This window comes from Cervus canadensis, chromosome 33 (genome assembly GCF_019320065.1).
Source record: "Cervus canadensis isolate Bull #8, Minnesota chromosome 33, ASM1932006v1, whole genome shotgun sequence".
NCBI lineage: Eukaryota > Metazoa > Chordata > Mammalia > Artiodactyla > Cervidae > Cervus > Cervus canadensis.
In genome coordinates, this window is record NC_057418.1 from 12,146,432 (window position 1) to 12,165,981 (window position 19,550).

Below are 19,550 nucleotides of genomic sequence, written 5' to 3' on the forward strand. Positions count from 1 at the left end.
TGGAAGCAAGAATGACATTTTTTTTTTTAAGGTGAAAAGGGAGCCGGGATGAGACATGCTCTCAGCTAAGCCCTCTGATCTGCAGTGTGTAATTAGCAAACCTGATCTGAGTTCTCCCATCTTGCTTTTTCACTGACTCACCCTCTGTGAGACTGTAACAAATGGGAAATTTACTTGAAGCCAAGAAGAAAGGCAAAAATGATGTGAAGCCTACAAATTGATGAACTTGGTTTCTATGAGAAAAGAGTTGCTTATTCTCTGAGCTTTGTTTCTTGACCTGAAGTGACTGGTAACTTGCAGCTACAGAGCGGAGAGGATAAGAGAACCAAAAAGAGTCTGTAAAATGGCTGTAATTACTGCCATCTGGAATACTGCCCTGGTGCAGCTTTAATTTTGATGGCTTTATCTGTGTAGACTTGGCTGGGAGAAGCTTGAAGTAAACAGCCAAGCCTGCTGCTGTTTGTTTTTCAGAGGAGTTGTTCAAAGTTCGACCCCCTTGGGTGAGTGGAACACACTGCTCTAGATTGTTCAAATCCAAATGCCAACCACGTCTCTCCCAGACTGTGAGGGATCGAGTGAGATTACATGAAACTTTGGAGAAACAGCTTGTTTTGTCATCTTTAGAATCTTTGCCCAAGCGGTAAGCAAACCTTCATCTGTTGAAGGTTCAGCACCTTCCCATGATACCAAGAACTCATTCTAGAATAATTTAGCTAACATGCAGTGGTCTTGTATAATTTTTTTTTTTTGGTCTTGTATAATTAAATCACTCTTATCCTATAAAATAGCAATAGAAATAGTTCCTTAATCTTCAATAACAGTGGTCTTGAACATGCTTTCTGAAGTAAATATGTAACATTCAAAATTTACATTTCAAATATTCTTAACTGCAAAGAAGCTATATTGTGGATGTAGCAGTTTTTCTCTATAAAGTTATTGAGCAAAAATAACATTTTTCCAGAATTTTTTTTCCGTTTATTTTTATTAGTTGGAGGCTAATTACTTTACAATATTGTAGTGGTTTTTGCCATACTAGAATTTTTTTTAAAAATGGAGTAAGTATATTCATCCAAATGGTGGTGGGGATGAGGCAACTGTAGAAATAATGGACATTATTTGAAAAAACCATGAGGCCCAGGTGATTAGGGAAATTTAAAATATCTTGGCTGCTTCCTTTTTGAATGTTATTTTGAAACCTTTAGTATGTCAGTACATTGGTTTTAAGTGCCCTACAAAAGTAAGTCCCAAGAACACATTCTAGCATCCCATGAAGACAGGAGGAGACACCTGGTGGGCAGCTTTGGCCCCACCCACCCAGGAGTCCCCTTTGCTGACATCCGTGAAAACCACAGGGAGAGACCAAGGTCCTGAATCTGCTTGCCTTGTACAAAGAACTGATGCCCAGAGGACATAATGGTGCTCACTTATCAAACTAGAGAAAATAAAAACTTCACTTTCCCCCCCTCTTTTCCTCATAGAAGCAACATTTCTGGATGCCATTCCTACCCTTTATTATCAAAGAAAAATTGGCGTGGAGTTTATAAAAATGACAGTTCTTCAAATGCTCTCCAGCCACACTTCATATTAATATCATCTCGGATTCCTGCATATGAGGTACAGTGTGTTAGGAGGCCAGCCCTTCTCTGAATTGGGTTTTTTTAATCTTCCCTAGAATAGACGTATGGCAATCTTTTGGTCACCATGTGTATGAAAATGATTCATCTCCTAAAAGGAAAGCTGTCTGATCTAAGTGGAAATGTACAGGCCCAAACAGTTTTAAAAATCAGAAGCAATAAAAATAACCATAAATCAAAAAAAATTTTTTTATATTAAAGGCCCAACTGCCTTGCTTTTAGGGGTCCAATAAATTTTTGTTGAATTCAATTTTTTGCCCCTAATCCACAAAAGAGCAAAGTTATACAAATTATTTTAAAATTTCTTTGGAATGACTGAGGAATTTAATAATATCTTGTAACTAGCATCTCTAAAAAGAAAACTGTCAGAAATCTATTTTGTGATCTACTTAATGAAGGTGACTTTAAATGAAAATATGCTCTTTCTATAATGAAGTTATATATTTTAAATTTTAATGTGAATAAGAAAAAAGAAGCACAAAGAAGACATAGGAAGCATGTATACATATGAGTATGCATGTATATGTACATATACATGCATTGATACACACATAGGCATATATGTAAGGGATGGCATTAGTAGAATGTATTTGTTGGCTTACTTAGAAAGTTCTTGCAAAAAATTCTATTTGTAAGAAAATGGTTGCTTTCAAGGTATGAAATCACTTCACTGTTGAACATCTAGGAATTGACTTTGATCATTTACAACTGGCTAGCTTAATGGATCCATATGAAAGCAAGATCAGAGTTTGATCTCCATGTGGGCCATAGATAGTTTCTCTAATGTTTAAAAATACCTCATGCTGGGCACAGAGGATAACTGATGACAGAGTAAGAGTGAATAAAGTGGAATTGAATAAATCCATGATCCTGTTTGTCTTCTTTATGTAAGACTATGCCAGACTTACTCATCTGACTATGAATGTAATGGAGGTTTAGGTAAAAACCATGAAACCATGTGGTAGTTCTCGATTCAGTTGAACTGTGATCTCCAGAAAGTGGCATGAGGTTTTGGGAAAAATCAATGCCTTCAATGACTTTACAACCTGACTGCTGCTAAGGAATTAACTTTATCAAAGTGAAAAGTTTAATTGGTTGTTGAATTCAAAGAACAGTGGTTTTAGCATTTATTTACTACGAAATAAGTATTTACCAATATTGATCATTCAAAAATTTATAATTAAGAGGAAAACAAAATCTATCTAAGAAGTCCATTACAAAATTACATAATTTTATTACTTTAGTGTATATGTCACTGTGCATGGGTGTGTACAAAGATAAAAAAACTGGAAGAAAATAATTCATTAGTGTTTCTTTGAGTGGTGGATGGTGGAGTTACAAATGCACTCAAATTTCCCGTTAGAAAAAAAAAACAAAATAATTTAAAAAAGAAACTAGTGATGGGGAAAACTTATCATCTTCCTCCTATAATTTCGGAAGAAAAACAAGAGTCTTCAAAAATCATAGATTACATAGTCACTGTTTTTAATTTATTAAAAAGTATTCTAAAGTAACAGGCTTCCCTGGTGGCTCAGATGGTAAAGAATCTGCCTATAGTGCAGGAAGCCTGGGTTCAGTCCCTGGGTCGGGAAGATCCCCTGGAGAAGGAAATGGCAACCCACTCCAGTATTCTTACCTGGAGAATTCCATGGACAGAGAAGCCTTGTGGGCTACAGTCCATGGAGCCGCAAAGTCAGACATGACTGAGTAACACATTCTAAAGTAATGGGCTTTGGTTCCTACTGGTCTGGTTTTGTTTTCTAGATGGTGGCGAACAGTGTTAGAGCAGGTATCATTTCTGTGGTGTATGAACACAGTGGCCTAAACTTGGAGACGCTACTTTATCTCATAGAAAAAGCTCTGGATGGGCAGATGGCACAAAGTGTGGGAATATTCAGTGATGGAGACAGCAGAGAAATCAACTTACTCCAAGGTAAGACTGGGGATTAGGAAGAAAAATTTGCACTGAGATAGTGTTTGTCCACAGTTTAAGGAGGTTGCTATCCCATCTCAAAGCAATCAGGCAGGAGGAGTTCCTTCTTACTCTTTTCTTTCTTCACTGGGGCTTAGGAAGGCAGTCTCCAGGACTCCTTTAGAAATCGGTGCAGATACATGCAGACTAGCTGAATCATCACATTCAATTCCCTGCAGGTGAAAGGTACAGTGAAGTTTCCCATGCCTGGGAGCCTTACTTCTGCTCTTGAGGACTTATTTATTGATTGGCAATCACGGGAAACATTTCCACTTTGGAACTTGGTTGCAAAGTCCCAGGACTTGACTGGCCATTGACCAACCATGCCGTGAGCCTGGTAACTCACACCGCTGCCCCCCGGAAGCAAGACACAATGTCCTTAACCTAAGCACTGTGTCTAATAAATCCAGGACAGGAGGAGAGTGTTGTCTTGTTGGAGCCCAGTGGTTCCTTCTGTGGTCCTAACATGGGGCCATCACTGAAGCAGAGATGCCCTGCAGATCTTGGCCTTACAAGCAGATGTTGGCTTTTTGAACCTTTATATTTTCACAACACAAACTGCTCTTAGCTTCTGTTAAAGTAATGTGACATTTTGATTTCCTCCCCCTCAGGCTATAAAATTGGTATTAAAAATTTATTGATGCCTGAAGTGAGAGACTTCTGGGAAAAATTAGGAAGCTATGTGGCCCCTGAAGAAGAAGGGGGTCACGTGGACCTCTTTGTACCACTTGGAGCATCAGGTCAGTTTTGAGAGGTAGTGGTCATACCTACTTTGTGATGATTCATAAAATGTCCTCAATTCAAATAACTAAGTTACATTTATTTTTTATTTTTTCTCCTTATACTGCACATACTCAGATATTTAGGGGGAAAGGACATCAAGGTTAGTGGTCAGAGTCCCTAAAGAATAGTCATTAGTGGTAAGAGCCAACCAGAAAAATTATTTCTGTTTCTTCTGGAAAACACAGTAAAATCAGCCTCCACAGTGCAGGTGAAAATGCCAGACCAGCACTGGGACCATGAGTAGCCTGTATGAGGAAACTTTCCCTGTTGGGTTCAGAATCTGGAAGAAGTGGGCATGAACTTGGTGACCAGGGACCTGGACTTCAATTCCACTCATGTGACTTGAGCTGTGTGGTCTTAGGCTAGTTTGTGGACCTCTGTTTCCTCATATGAAAGTTAGGATAATAGTATTTTACCTTATTGGACTTGTGAATATCAAAATACATATAAAATACTCAAATGTTGGAGTATTAAAAAATGGTGAAGTGCCTTGTAAAGATGAGTGTGGTAACTTATCATTTTAAGTGTCTGTCTAGTATCAGCCATATTTAACATAAAAGCTCTGCTTTCTTGAATTCATGGGCTATGTTTTTTGTTTATTTCTTTGTTGTTGTTTTTTAGCTAAGCAGAACATGGGAAAGGAAGTGTGGAATTAAAGTTTCTCAAACTGTTTCTTGCTACCCATTCCTTAGGGAACTTAAATTTAGTTCTTAATCCTTAGATTTCATTGGACTATTCTATTGATACAAAGCATGACTCTGGCAGGATTCCTCTAGGCAAAGGAAGTATAGCAAAGTTTAAAAGAAAATGAAGTACAAATTATTGTAAAAAGATAGTTTTTACAATTACTACAAGTATATAATCTCAATTATGTAGAAAATAGGGATAGACAACTCTAGGAGGAAATATAGCTCACTATTAACACTGTCTATCTCTAGATCTGTTATTTCAAATTTTCTTTTAAAATCAGTTTGAAAAGGGTAAGTTACAAAGAATGTGGAAGGTGTGACCCCAATGTTTAAAATCTGTGTATGTGACAGGGAGGGTTGTGGTGGGGTGTGTGTATAAGAGGGTTTGGAAGCATATATACCATCATGCTGACAATAGTTGGATAATATTAGTGAGTTTTCCTTTCTTTTGTATTTTCCTTTTTCTTTGATCTTTTTTTTTTCTTTGGTCTCTATTTTCTGTAGTGAACTAGTATTACTTTTAAAATGAGAGCAAAACAAATTTTTTAATGGGAGTAGGGGGAAAGAAAGGATGTTAAAAAGTAATGTATTGAAAGGCCAAGAGAATATGGGCAAAAGGGGAAAAGAACAGTAGATTTAGTGACACAAAAATGGTCTCAAGTGAAACTTAATGGTACTCAAACAACAGATTTCCCATTGCCATTCTGGGCCCCCAGGTCATCCCTGGACTTCTCATCAAATATAATTTCTCCTAGGTGAACCATCGAGACCCTGGTTCAGTCAGAGGCCCTGGCTTCTCAGTCAAAAATCTTCCACCACCTTAGGAATCACTCTGGAGCCTGTCAGTCCTATAGCTGTACCACCTCTGAAATCTTGATCTTAAGCATTTGTCTCTAAGTACCACTTCCAAATCGTGTCCTCAAATATTCCCACTCTATCGGTTCTTTGCCTGAGGATCTCCAATCCACAAACTCCCACTTACTCACTCTCCATCACCATGCCTTCAACCTTGGTTCCTTCCTCATTAAACCTAGATTTACTGGTTTGTCATTATCATCTCTCTTGCAAAGAACCTGAACTTCTTTCCTGCTGGCCAAACCCCAGTTTATCTGGCTAAACCCCAATGCTGGCTGGAGAAGGAAATGGCAACCCACTCCAGGGCTCTTACCTGGAAAATCCCATGGAGGGAGGGGCCTGGTAGGGTGCAGTCCGTGGGGTCGCAGAGAGTTGGACATGACTGAGTGACTTCATTTTTCACTTTCACGCATTGGAGAAGGAAATGGCAACCCACTCCAGTGTTCTTGCCTGGAGAATCCCAGGGACTGGGGAGCCTGGTGGGCTGCCGTCTATGGGGTTGCACAGAGTCAGACATGACTGAAGTGTCTTAGCAGCAATGCCAGTTAGAACACAATCTTCTGCATAATCTATGCCTGCCAGTACTGAAGCAGCTGAAGACTGTTGGAAAGAGTAATACAACTGTTCTTACTGATGAACTTTAATGCCATAAATACCAAATGGGATTGGAGCTCTGACAAGCAATCCTACCACATTTCCTTGGTAAATTCATTTTCCCACACTTTAATGACTATGTCATCCCTTCTCTTTAGTCAATCTTTCAATAACCCTCTCTCTCACTTATTGATTTCACCATTTACTTCCCTAAGGAAACCCCTTAATATACCTCCCACCACAAAAACCACCATCTATCCCACCTCTTACATTCATCCTGTCTTCCCTTCTGTTACGGTGAAAGAAGCACCCCTGCTTGAATCAAACATCAGCTACTCCACTTGGACACCGGATTGCACCACATTTCACCTTCTCAAGACATCACTCCTATGCTCAAATTCACTCCCAGAGCCTCAGTCCTATTGGATTAATCCTATCAGAGCAAGAACACCTGTAGTAGCTCCTCCACTCTCCCTCCCCCCTGAAAAAGAGACCATAAACTTTCTCTCACATGAGTTGACTATACCAATGGTTCTCAAGTTGTTGACATGTATTTGACTCACCTAGAGTCAAATACAAGACCTAGAGTCACCTAGAGGACTTGTCACAATCCACCTTGCTGGATCCCACCCTAGTGTTTCAGGTTCAGGTCTGGCATGGGAGCTGAGAATTTGGCGATGCTGATGCTGCTGATCCCACAGCCACACTTGGAGAACTATTGGTATAGCTCAGAGGTCCCCAACCTTTTCAGCGGCAGGGACCGATTTTGTGGAAAACAGTTTTTCCATGGACCAGAAGTGGGGGTTTGGGGATGATTCGAGCATATTACATTTATTGTGCACTTTGTTTCTAATCTAATGCTTTCACTGATCTGACAGATGGTACCAGTCCACAGCCGGGAGGTTGGGGATCCCTGATCTAGCCGACTGTTTCTACCTTCCTCACCTCTCACTTGCCCGCCTCCCAAGCTCCTCCAAGTGGTCTCAGTCTACCAAAGCCACTTTTGGAAGACTATAAACAACTCCCATGTGCCCAAATCCAGCAGTCCCTTCTCCATCCGCACCTTGCCCTGACCTCGCAGTGGCGTTTGAGGTGGATGAATACGTCTCCTCAAAACTCTCCTTCTTCCCTTGGTTTCCCTAATACCACCCACTCCTCGTTTTCCTCCTACCTCAGCAGTCTGTTCCCCTCAGTCTCCTCTGCTGGCTCCTTCTCTTTGGTGAGGCCCTTAAATGTGTCGTGGGCTTGATCCCAGTCTCACTTATTTTCCATGACTATATACTCTTCCCTTAGGGAGTCTCATTTATTCCTATGACTCTATGTTCAATCTGGATACTGAAGACTCCCAAATTTATGTCTCCATCTCTGAAATCTCTCAGCTGTAAACTCATATCTAGCTTTTACTTGACATCTTCATGTGGGTGTTTAGTTTGCATAGCTAATAGGCATCTCAAAGTGCACACACCTGAAACAGATTCTTGATTGCCTTGCATCACAAACCCACCCCTTTCCCAGGATTCTTCACTTAAGATTGCATTATTCACCAGTTACTGATAAGCCAGAAACCTAAAATTCATCTTTTTTTTTTTTTGGTATTACAAATTGTAATACAAATTGTAAGCACTTTTATTAAGGTATAGTTGACACGAAGTATTTAAAGTGTGTAATTTGATAAATTTTGACATATGTCTACACACCATGTGAAACCATAAAACAGTCAAGATAATGAACACATTCATCATCCCCGAAAGTTTCTTCCTGCCACCTTGCAATTTCTCACTTTGCTTCTCCACTCCAACCAGAGGCAACCACTGATCTCACAATATATTAGTTTGCATTTTATAGAATTTTCTGTAAATGAAATCATACAGTGCATTTTTTTGGTCAGGCTTCCCTCACTCCAGATATTTTAGATTCATCCATGTCATACTGGTATCAATGGTTCATTCCTTTTTACTACTGGGAATGATTATATTGTATAGTTATACCACAATTTGTTTATCCATTCACCTGTTGATAGATATTTGAGTTCTTTCCAGATTAAGGCTTTTACAAGCAAAGCTGCTGTGAACATATGCTTTCATTTCTCTTGGGTAAATAAATGACTAGGAGTGGAATCACTGGTTTATATGATAGGTGTATGTTTAACTTAAAAAAAAAAAACAACCAGCCAAACTGTTTCCAAAGTGGTTATGCCATTTTAGATTTCCACTCCAGCTACCCAACACTCCGACACTTGGCAAGGTCAGTCTTCTTAATTTGAACCATTGAAGTGTGTCCTGATATCTCTTCATGGTTTTAATTTGCATTTTCTCTAATGATCAGTGATGCTAAGCTTCTTTCCATGTGTTTATTTGCCATTTGTCCTCCTTGGTGAAGTGTCCGTTCAAATCTTTTGCTCATTTTAAAAATTAGGGTTTTTGGCTTTTTACTGAGATATCTTTGTATATTCTGGGAAATAAACAAATTTTTCTGTTGCAAATATTTTCTTCCACTCTATGACTTATCTTCTCCTTCTCTGAATAGTTTCTTTTGAAGACAAGAAATTCTTAATTTTGACAAAGTCTAATTTATCAATCTTTATGTTTTATAGATTATGCTTTTGATGTCATATCTAAAAACTCTACCTAACCAAAGATCACTTCTATGATTTCTCCAAAATTATTTATAGTTTTAAGTTTGACATTTGGGTTTGTGATCCATTTGATTTATGCTTTTTTAAAAAAACAGAATGCAAGGTATGAATTGAAGTTTTGTTTTTTTTTTAAACAAGTGGCTATCAAATTATTTCAGTACCATTGCTTGTAAAGACCATCCTTTTCCCAGTGGATTTTATTTGCATCTTAGTTGAAATCAATTGACTATGAATGTGTAGGTACTATTATGAACTTGCTGTAATTTCATTGATCTATTTGTCATTGGAAATATTAGATACAAATAAGTGACAGACATCCCAATCTTTCAGCCACAACCATCTTGCTGCGAGCAACTGAAACAACTTGGAGTAATCCTTTACTCCTGGACCACAAAGAATTAAAATATATTACCCTATAGTTTCATTTGAAGTAGTTTGATCTATATGCTGTGTCACGGAAGAAGGGGTAAAATTAACACTAAAATTTGACCATTATATTCCACTGTGTGTTTAACAGTTTTTTTTTTACCATTTTTTTTTTACCATTTTTATTTTTTTTATTTATTTATTTTTTTTTCTCTTTTTTCTTTTTTTTTTTAATTTATTTGCACCAGGTCTTTACTTGCGGCATACAAACTCTTTAGTTGTGGCATGTGGGATCTAGTTCCCTGACCAGGGATTGAACCCAGGTCCCCTGCACTGGGAGCATGGAGTCTTAGCCACTGGACCACCAGGGAAGTCCCTTTTTTACCATTTTTAAACTATCTTCTTGCAGTGAGACTTCGAGTCAGACTATTTTAGAAAACCTGTGTAGACTTTTCTATCTTTGGCCGAATTCCAAATTTGAAAATAAGCACCAGGTCAAACTGCATCCCTCTTTCTCCACCCTGTTGTCAATCCTCCTGAATGAAGTGTCTGGACTTCAGCATTGATGAACTGTAAAGTGTTGATGGACTATTCCATGAGGGATTTGAATTGAAGACAAGGCCTACAAGTGACCTTTCTTGGCCAGCTCATTAGTGCTTCTAAGTAGTATTTAACTGTTATGGCAAACCTGTGAGTGAACTAATGAAAGTATTTTTGACTGTGCAGAGGCAGGAATAGAAGTTCTTTCTCAGCTGTCTCAACTGACTGGCACGTTATTTACTGCTCCCACTGGGATTGCCACTGGCTCTTACCAACATGGTAAGTGTGTATGGGTGCTGACCACCGTGTCCAGGGATACCCACCAACTCCAGGATCACCAAGGACAAAACACAGCTCATAATACTGGTTCTGGCAATGTCAATTACTGCCTTTCCTTCCTGCTCTGAAGGAGTGCTGTCACCCCCCAAACTAGTTCATTTCTCATCACTCAATCATTTGCTTAGAAAGGAATTATTACAAATATCTGCTTCAAACCATCATTTGCAAAAACTGTTGAAAATACAGCTTTAACAGTTAAACAAAGATGTAGCTGATCTAGAGAAATTATAAGTACAGAGAACAATTTTCTTCGTAAAACATTATTAATGTGCTTTCATTTGGAAAAATGAATTGGAGCTATAAGGAGCTAGTGAAGGGGCTGGCTCAAGTTTCACTGCAGTAGCCTTAAGGGAGAGGAAGAACAAAGAGAAATTACACTTGAAAGCAAAATTTCATTTAGATAATAAAGCTGCAACTATTGGATCAAAATGTAACATTGGCTGACTAACAAGAGTCAAATTGCTTTGCTATAATAATGTTAATCATTTTCCCCTTTAAAACTCCCTCACTTCCTATCAAACAGGGATGGGAGTGATGTAAAACTATATAAAGCATTACTTCTCTAATCCTGGATGCTAAGTGCCTTTCAAGACAGGAAAGCTGGCATCATTGGGAGAAGATTCATGATGATACAACAAAAAGCTCGCTGACCTAATACAGTTTTGCAGCAGAAGTTGCTTGCTACTTTTAGTTTACATAGCAGCAGCACCCAATGAGAGCATATTTGGCCCCATGAAGGGAGGAAATCAGCCTCGCAGAGATAGCAGGGTGTAAATAGCAGTGTAGTGCAGATAGCACTGCAGTTATAAAATGGATTTTCATCTTTTTCTCCTCCTCTGTCTCTTCTTCCTCCTTTTCCCACTCTTCTTCTCATTCTAGAAGAACATGTTACAAATAGTTTCACGTTTATCAGCAAAAAATGTGGAGAGAAGAATGAAACTATCTATTTAGGACAGAAAATCAAATTTCCCTTGGCCCTGTGTAATTCAGTCACTGATTTTCAAGGAAAGAAACTTTCTTAAGCACCCATTTCAGTACATGTAGAGATATCTGTAGAGAAAGAGCAGCTGGACATGATGTAAATAAGATGCAGGGCTGGCTCCAATGGAGATGACTTTCGGATGACATGATGGGGAAACCAGGCAAAGTGTGGTTTTCCTGTATTTTTACTTTTTAGGATGTGAACATAAAATAGTGTATTCTTATTTGGAAGTCTATTCTGCTTTTGATGCAAAACTCCAGCAGCTATTTAATTTTACTTCAAATACAGTGTAACGTCAAACTTATCTATCAAGGAGTAGATAGACATTTGAAATTATTCATTTTGTCCTTTTTGAGTTTCTAATTTTACCTTTGAAAGCAGACTATGGGTGTTTATCTTAGTTTTCTAATGAGAAAGTGTAATAAGCCTGATATAAATACAATTAAGGGTTTTTTTTTCCCATACTGTAAACAAGAAGAACTCTTTCATTTGAGCTTAAGTCTGTGATACTAAATGGGGAAAATAATGTCAGTTCTTAGTGACTGGCTGGGACAACAGTGGGAACCGGCACCCCCTTCCATCTACTTCAGCGAATCAAAGCTGCAGACATGGTCCAGCTTCACCGACTTCCTGGAAGACACCTTGAAATCAGTAAGGAAACAATTAAGTCCTCTCTTCAAGGAGCTGCAGAAGAACATCAGTGGCAGGATGATAGGTAAGAACTGTTGCTACTTCTGTTGCTGGTTAATTATGAAGCTTGTCACATATCCAGAGTGAATACAAATGTAGGAATGCAGAAGTAAAAAACTGTTTATTGTCTTTGTTTTTCATAGCTTCTTTCAGATATCATGAATATCCACTAAGAACAAATATATTCATCTTTACAATGCTGAAGCTAGTTCCTGGTTTCAAATGTTACCATCTTATTCTGTTAGTCAATTGTTTACCTTGGCAAAATTCACTTTGCTAAGCCAGAGAGCTCTGTCCTTTTCCCTCTACAATTTGCTCTCAAAGTTAAGCACCAACATCCCAATTAAGCATCTCTTAGACCACAGCACCCATTACTTACACTGTTCTATAATTGAATTCTATGTATTTTCTTTCTAAAATATTTAATTTGGTGATGGGCTTCATGGGGAGGCCTATTGGACATTATGGGCTTCATGGGGAGGCCTATTGGACATTATTTGTTTTCACATTTATGCTTGTTACTCATGATCCAATTATCACAATAAACACTTTTGGAAACAATGTCCTGTTTCAACTTTAGATCTTCATCTAAACCTGTCAGTTCTTCAAAATCAAGTACTTTTTAAAAAATGTATTTAAGTAGGTTTTTCCTGCATCTTTAACTGCCAAGTCATTTTCCTTCCTAACTCTTCACACTGAAGCACTGTATCAGTCAAGCCATTATACATCTGTCTTACTTCTCTCTTCCCTTCCTCTGCCTTGCTCTGTCTACACAAGAGCTGCAACATATAAATATGCATGCAGGTATTTTATCTGTCAACGTATGTCCATATCTGGTTGCATGAAGCAAGGATTTGTCTTTTTGGTTTTAACTCTATCACATTTAGTAGGTGTTCAGCTAATATTTAAAAATTGTTATGAGGCTAAAAACAAGGAGAAATTATTTCTCCTGGTTCTTTCACAGGTATTAACGACTAGAGAGATAAATGAAAAGATTAACAGTAGAAGTGTTCTCTGATCATGTATGTCATAAGGCATGAAAATCAAATGGAAAAAGGTTGCTTTTCAAATCAATGCAAGTTGCTCAAAATATTTTTAAAATATGTATGTATGTTTGTATGTTATTCTCTATGGACTTAAAATATTTATGGAATTGAGCACAAAGATAATGCAGAATATGGAAGAGCTTTTGGTAGAATTGAGAATCTAAACTGTATAAGGTTTATTTTTACATGTTCTTTCCCTGTCCAATGTATACATTTCATTCAATATCAACTTTGTCAGGGTGGGTACTTTTTATATGCTACACATTTAGATGCTTTTGCTCATTTTCTATTTTACCTTGATAATCTTCATGGCATAATAGAATTTTTATTCTTAGTCTGCATTTTTATACACTAACAAGCAACTGTAAGGACTGAGTTTTCTTCTTGATCACATCTCTTAAATTAATTACAAAGCATATGGACTTATATTTACAGGGCAATTTGTATTTGACACCATGAGTATGGCTAACATTCTGAATAACCAAGAAATCATACAAGCTCTGGCAGATGGATTGATAGAGCTTTCAAAAGAAAATTCTGTAAGTGTTCCCTTTAAAATAAGCTACAAAACCCCCAAAACTTAAATTTTAGTGTGCATTTACCACTTTATCCTTTAGGACACAATTCCTCAGAGAAATAGCATCAGTTTATGAAAACAGCCACTGAAAGAGTGTGAACCCAAGATGTATTATTACACCAAAATAGACATATAGGAAAATCTTCTCAGTTATTTGATATTAATCATATGGTACACTGACCTATCTTGTGATTAATTTCAGTCAGAAGTGACTCCTTTAAAAAAAAAACATGTTTAGTGGCTTATATTTCACATAAACATTATTCAACAGTTAAAACAATTTAATAGTATGGCAGAAAAACTGAGAAAGTGTGAAACCAGCTAGAACAGATGAAAGGCAAGGAAGGCTAGATGAGAGAGGAAGGAAAAGAGAAAACAACAGAACAGAAACAAGGCAGTAATTTGGTTGGGGATAAGCTTGAGGAAAGCCTGAAAAAAATCAGAAGCAAATCTTGAATGCTCTTCCAGAAAAGTCAGTCCACATACCAGGACACAGTGAGGGGAGGCAGTGTAAAAACATACTCTGCCCTAATATCATAGAAAGGCTCTAGGAAAATAAAATACAGTCAACTCTATATATCCTTGGGTTCTGCAACCATGGGTTCTGCACCCTCAGATTCACCCAACCACATGTTGAAAATATTCATTAAAAAAAATTCCAGGGACTCACCTAGTGGCTAAGACTTCTTGCTGTCAATGCAGGGGACCTAACTTTGTTCCCTGGTTATGAAACTAGAACCCACATGCTGTAACTAAGACCTGGCATAACATAATTAAATACATATTTTTTTTTAATTCCAAAAGTTTCAAAAGGTGAAACTTGAATTTAGCCATGCATTGACAACTATTTACATAGTGTTTATACTGTACTAGGTACTATAAGTAATTGACAGATGATTTAAAGTATATGTGAGGAACTTCCCTAGTGGTCCAGTGGCTAAGACTCTGCACACCCAATGCAGCGGGCCTGGGTTCAACCCCTTGTCAAGAAACTAAATCCTGAGAGCTGTAACTAAAGACTGAAAATCCCATGTGTGGCAAATAAGACCCGGTACAGCCAAATAAATAAATATGTAAAGTATATGGGGGTGTTTCCCAGGTAGTGCAGTTGTAAAGAATCAGCCTGCCAGTGCAGGAGATGCAAGAGACTTGGGTTTGATTCCTGGGTCAGGAAGATCCCCCAAAATAGGAAACGGCAACAAGCTCCTGTATTCTTTTTTTTTTTTTTCATTTATTTTTATTAGATGGAGGCTAATTACTTTACAATATTGTAGTGGTTTTTGTCATACATTGACATGAATCAGCCATGGATTTACAAGTATTCTCCATCCCAATCCCCCTCCCACCTCCCTCTCCACCTGATTCCTCTGGGTCTTCCCAGTGCACCAGGCCCGAGCACTTGTCTCATGCATCCAGCCTGGGCTGGTGGTCTGTTTCACCCTAGATAATATACATGTTTCGATGCTATTCTCTTGAAACATCCCACCCTCGCCTTCTCCCACAGAGTCCAAAAGTCTGTTCTGTATATCTGTGTCTCTTTTTCTGTTTTGCATATGGCATTATCGTTACCATCTTTCTAAATTCCATATATATGTGTTAGTATACTGTATTGGTCTTTATCTTTCTGGCTTACTTCACTCTGTATAATGGGCTCCAGTTTCATCCATCTCATTAGAACTGATTCAAATGAATTCTTTTTAATGGCTGAGTAATATTCCATGGTGTATGTGTACCATAGCTTCCTTTTCCATTCATCTGCTGATGGGCATCTACTTTGCTTCCATGTCCTGGCTATTATAAACAGTGCTGCGATGAACATTGGGGTACACGTGTCTCTTTCAGATCTGGTTTCCTCAGTGTGTATGCCCAGAAGTGGGATTGCTGGGTCATATGGCAGTTCTATTTCCAGTTTTTTAAGAAATCTCCACACTGTCCTCCATAGCGGCTGTACTAGTTTGCATTCCCACCAACAGTGTAAGAGGGTTCCCTTTTCTCCACACCCTCTCCAGCATTTATTGCTTGTAGACTTTTGGATAGCAGCCATCCTGACTGGCGTGTAATGGTACCTCATTGTGGTTTTGATTTGCATTTCTCTGATAATGGGTGATGTTGAGGCTCCTGTATTCTTGCCTAGAAAATTCCATGGATGGAGGAGCCTGGTGGGCTATATATAGTCCATGGTGTCACAAAGTGACAGTGAAAGTTGCCCAGTTGTGTGCGACTCTTTTTGATCCCACAGACTATAGCCCACCAGGCTACCATGTCCATGGAATTTTCCAGGCAAGAGTACTGGAGTGGGTTGCCATTTCCTTCTCCAGGGGATCTTCCCGACCCAGGGATAGAACCTGGGTCTCCCACATTGCAGGCAGACGCTTTAACCTCTGAGCACACACACCAAAGTATCTGGGAGAATGTCCTAGGTTGTATGCAAGTACTACACCATTTTACACAAGGGACTTGAGTATCTGAGAATTTTGGTATCTGCAGAGGTCCGGAAGCAAATCCCCGTGCACAAGGAGGCATAATTGTTGCAGCCCTCAGTTCAGGGGAAGCTGAGAACAGGACAGGAATGGGGTATTATTAACATACCTGATGCTGTATAAGGCTTGTAGTTTTCCAGGAAACAGTTCTCAAATCCTTCCTTCCCACTGTAGTAATTATACTTTGTGGGGGATTTAACATTGCCTTTGGACACTTTCTCCTTATCCATCATGGTTTCAACTTGGCTTCCTGGGTAAGCACCAAACATCTCCTGGGCTCATGGCCCAGTGTGGAGCCTGAGGAGTTGCAGGTAGCCATGATTTCCTTCTCTGAAAACTCAACTTTCCAGTGCACTAGCCAACCCTCTCACAGCCCAGCAATAAAGGCCCTGGAGAATTCTGCTGATAATACGATCAGGGATGTTCACAGGGATAATCCTGAGGCCCTGAAATTCTCTGCAGTGTTCTCAAACACCAAAGAATTATTCAATGTTTGATGTTGGTTCATGGTATTTATGCCACCAAATTATTTAAAAATAACCTTGTATCATATAATTTTCATGGTGTTCAAACCTACAGCCTGAGAGGGAACCAGATTTGGGAGTCTCGCCAGGGTGTTTTCCCGAAGAACTCTGCTGCTTGGAGGCTCTCTTCTTTCCCCTGTAACACACCAAAGTTGTCCTGTCACCTTTCCTCCTCTGGCTAAGAGGCCAGTGTGGGCCACTTTGGTTCTGAAGACCTTGAGACCCTCCCACAAGACCTTGGCATCCTCACTGAACTGTAACAATAAACTGAGAACCAAGATTAACCAGAAAGCCCCATTTACTACCTCAAACAGCTACTTTGTTTTCTAGACTTGTAAATTAATTAGGCAGAAAGCTGAAAATGCTACTAGAAAATGTGTTCTCATATCTGCTGCACTCTTGTTGACCTGCATTTGAAATAAAAATTGTTCTGGGGGGGGTTTGGTAATCTTTCAGGACAACCCTCTGGAATTTTTGTCATATTTTCTGCTGAAGAAATGTAGTAAAAAGAGCAAGCATTTTGAAAGAAATGTCATTCTGACAAAAAGTGACCCAAAGGCAACACACAATTTACTCACAAAGGTAAAATTACTGTGGTATTTTTATGCTGTTGCTTCACTGTACAGTTCGAGAAATGTGCTTAAGAAATTCATAATCAGTAATGATAATTCTAACCTGGAAAGCTTTCAATTTGTCATTTCTTGTAAGAACTTCATTTTCATGGATTTTTATTTTTTAAAGGGTGTTTTATAGTTTCATAATGTTAGTAACACTTAATCTACTTGATTAGTGGATTACATGGCATCATGCTGATGAGAGTAACACTAGTTGACTCTTGGGGGAAGAATTGAATATGCATATTCTGTCCAACATAACCTAAAGAGATTTTTTTTTTTTTTCATTTGCATCCCAGGACACTTTTTTGCTGAAACTAAAAATGGTTCTTTTTTTCTTTTTTCTTTTAGTTGAGATTCAAATTCATAAAAGAAAAAAAAGTGGGTTTGAAGCTAGTTCTTTAGTCGAGCAAAAATAATTTTGCCAGTACTATATTCAGAATACGTACATTCTTGGTTAAGTGAAGTAATATGGATTCAGGAAATACTGAAAATTGCATTGTCATTCAGAGAACTGATTTCTATGAAAATGCCATTTCATGCCCATTGGAAAAGCACCTATCTTTGATGATTGAAGGCTGGGAATGCCACCCCTAACACAAAGTCACTGTGGAGACTGTTAGGAAAAATAGACTTGTAAGTTCCCCTAGTAGCAAATGGTGTGTTGCCCTATTAACCTGATATCCTGGAAGACTTTGTTGCCCTAGCTTTCAGGACAGCACAGTGCAGGGGAAAGCAAATGGTGCCCCTCTGGGGCCGCATCCTCTCTGCCAAGCTGCCCTAGACTCACTCAGGAGAATGAAAGGCCTGCACTTATGCAGCCCCTGCCCTCTGGCTTTAGTAGACCATGCCTCTTAGCAGAACCCCCACCCCCTGAAGCAGCTTATTCTCCCCAACCACAAGCATCCTCTCCAGCAGGAGTCTTGATAAACACATTCCCGGGGACATCAAAGCCTTTAGATGTTAGAACCCTGCTTCCTTGTAGCCTGACCCCTAAATCTATCTCTTAGGAAACTCACAGACCATGTACTCATCAGGGTTCTCCAGAGAATCAGAACCAATAGACCTGCTCTTGTTACATCACCTTCCTGTAATAAAACTACAGAAATCTTAAACTCCTTAATGCCTGGGAATATCTTTGATATTTTCCTTTTTTAAAAATAAAATTAAAAAAAAATAGGTGTTAGATTCTTATTTGGTTTTCTGTTATTTAACACTTGGGAGCCTGTGCACGATGCCCACGAAACAAAGTTGGTGGCCCTAGGAAGGAAAACCACAGATTAAATATAGAGGCTGAATTTGGATAAAATGGAGGTGAGTTTCTCCACACCTTGGAGTTTATTTTTAAAAGTGTAGATATTCATCCAGAAGAGCACACAAACTCTCACCCATGAGAGTGGAAAGTAATGCCTTCTTCTGAGACAACTGTTTTATAGATTCTTCCACAAGGGTTTGTATAAGAGGATTAGTCTGCCAAATCCAGGACCAAATACACATACATATACATAGGTAGACAGCTCACTCTATAAATCTATCTATCATCTATCTATCTATCATCTTGCTGCCCAGTCAGTACAGTAGTAACTCCTGGCCTTGATATGCCTGCAGTGTTTACACTGATGCTATAGAACCATGGTGATAGGTCACAGCCAGAATCATAGTTGTTCTTCAGCACTATCATTTTCACAACTACTGCATGCATGCTCAGCTGCTCAGTCGTGTCCAACTCTGCGACCCCATGGAGTAGCCTGCCAGGCTCCTCTGTCCATAGGATTTCTCAGGCAAGAATCCTGGAGTGGGTTGCCATTTCCTTCTCCAGGGGATCTTCCAGACGTAGGGATCAGACCACATCTGCTTTGGTTCCTGAATTGACAGGTGGATTTTTCTTTCTTTCTTTCTTTCTTTTTTTAACTATTGAGCCATCTGGGAAACCTCACAACTCTTTCTGGACCCTAATTCAGGTAGTCAATTGTTTTCTGGGAGAAGTGCCGGCAATAAGTAGGATGTTAGCAATAACTAAGATCCTAGAGGAAAATTCCAAATATGTGATCCAAAGTCTCCCTTACAGGCCGTGGAGAGAGTCAAGGCAAAGGCCCATAGACTCAAAATAATTGTTTTCTTAAAAATGTGCGAAGTTTGCTGCTCCGTTACTTCCTTCGAGTTCATGTTTCAAAATGATTAGCAAACGGCATCTTAACCTAAGAACAGGCTCTAAAAATCCTAATAATTC

General features: G+C 38.9%; 1 protein-coding gene across 1 annotated transcript in view; it reads left to right on the forward strand.

Moving 5' to 3' along the window:
• Window positions 1-19,550, forward strand: part of ECT2L (epithelial cell transforming 2 like) — a 75,599-nt gene that overhangs the window by 36,155 nt on the left and 19,894 nt on the right. The window contains exons 6-13 of the mRNA XM_043457274.1: window positions 472-640; window positions 1,479-1,614; window positions 3,399-3,567; window positions 4,218-4,346; window positions 10,255-10,347; window positions 11,922-12,104; window positions 13,561-13,664; window positions 17,163-17,288. Of these exons, the coding sequence (XP_043313209.1) occupies window positions 472-640; window positions 1,479-1,614; window positions 3,399-3,567; window positions 4,218-4,346; window positions 10,255-10,347; window positions 11,922-12,104; window positions 13,561-13,664; window positions 17,163-17,288 (1,109 nt within the window). The remainder of the gene's footprint in view (window positions 1-471; window positions 641-1,478; window positions 1,615-3,398; window positions 3,568-4,217; window positions 4,347-10,254; window positions 10,348-11,921; window positions 12,105-13,560; window positions 13,665-17,162; window positions 17,289-19,550) is intronic.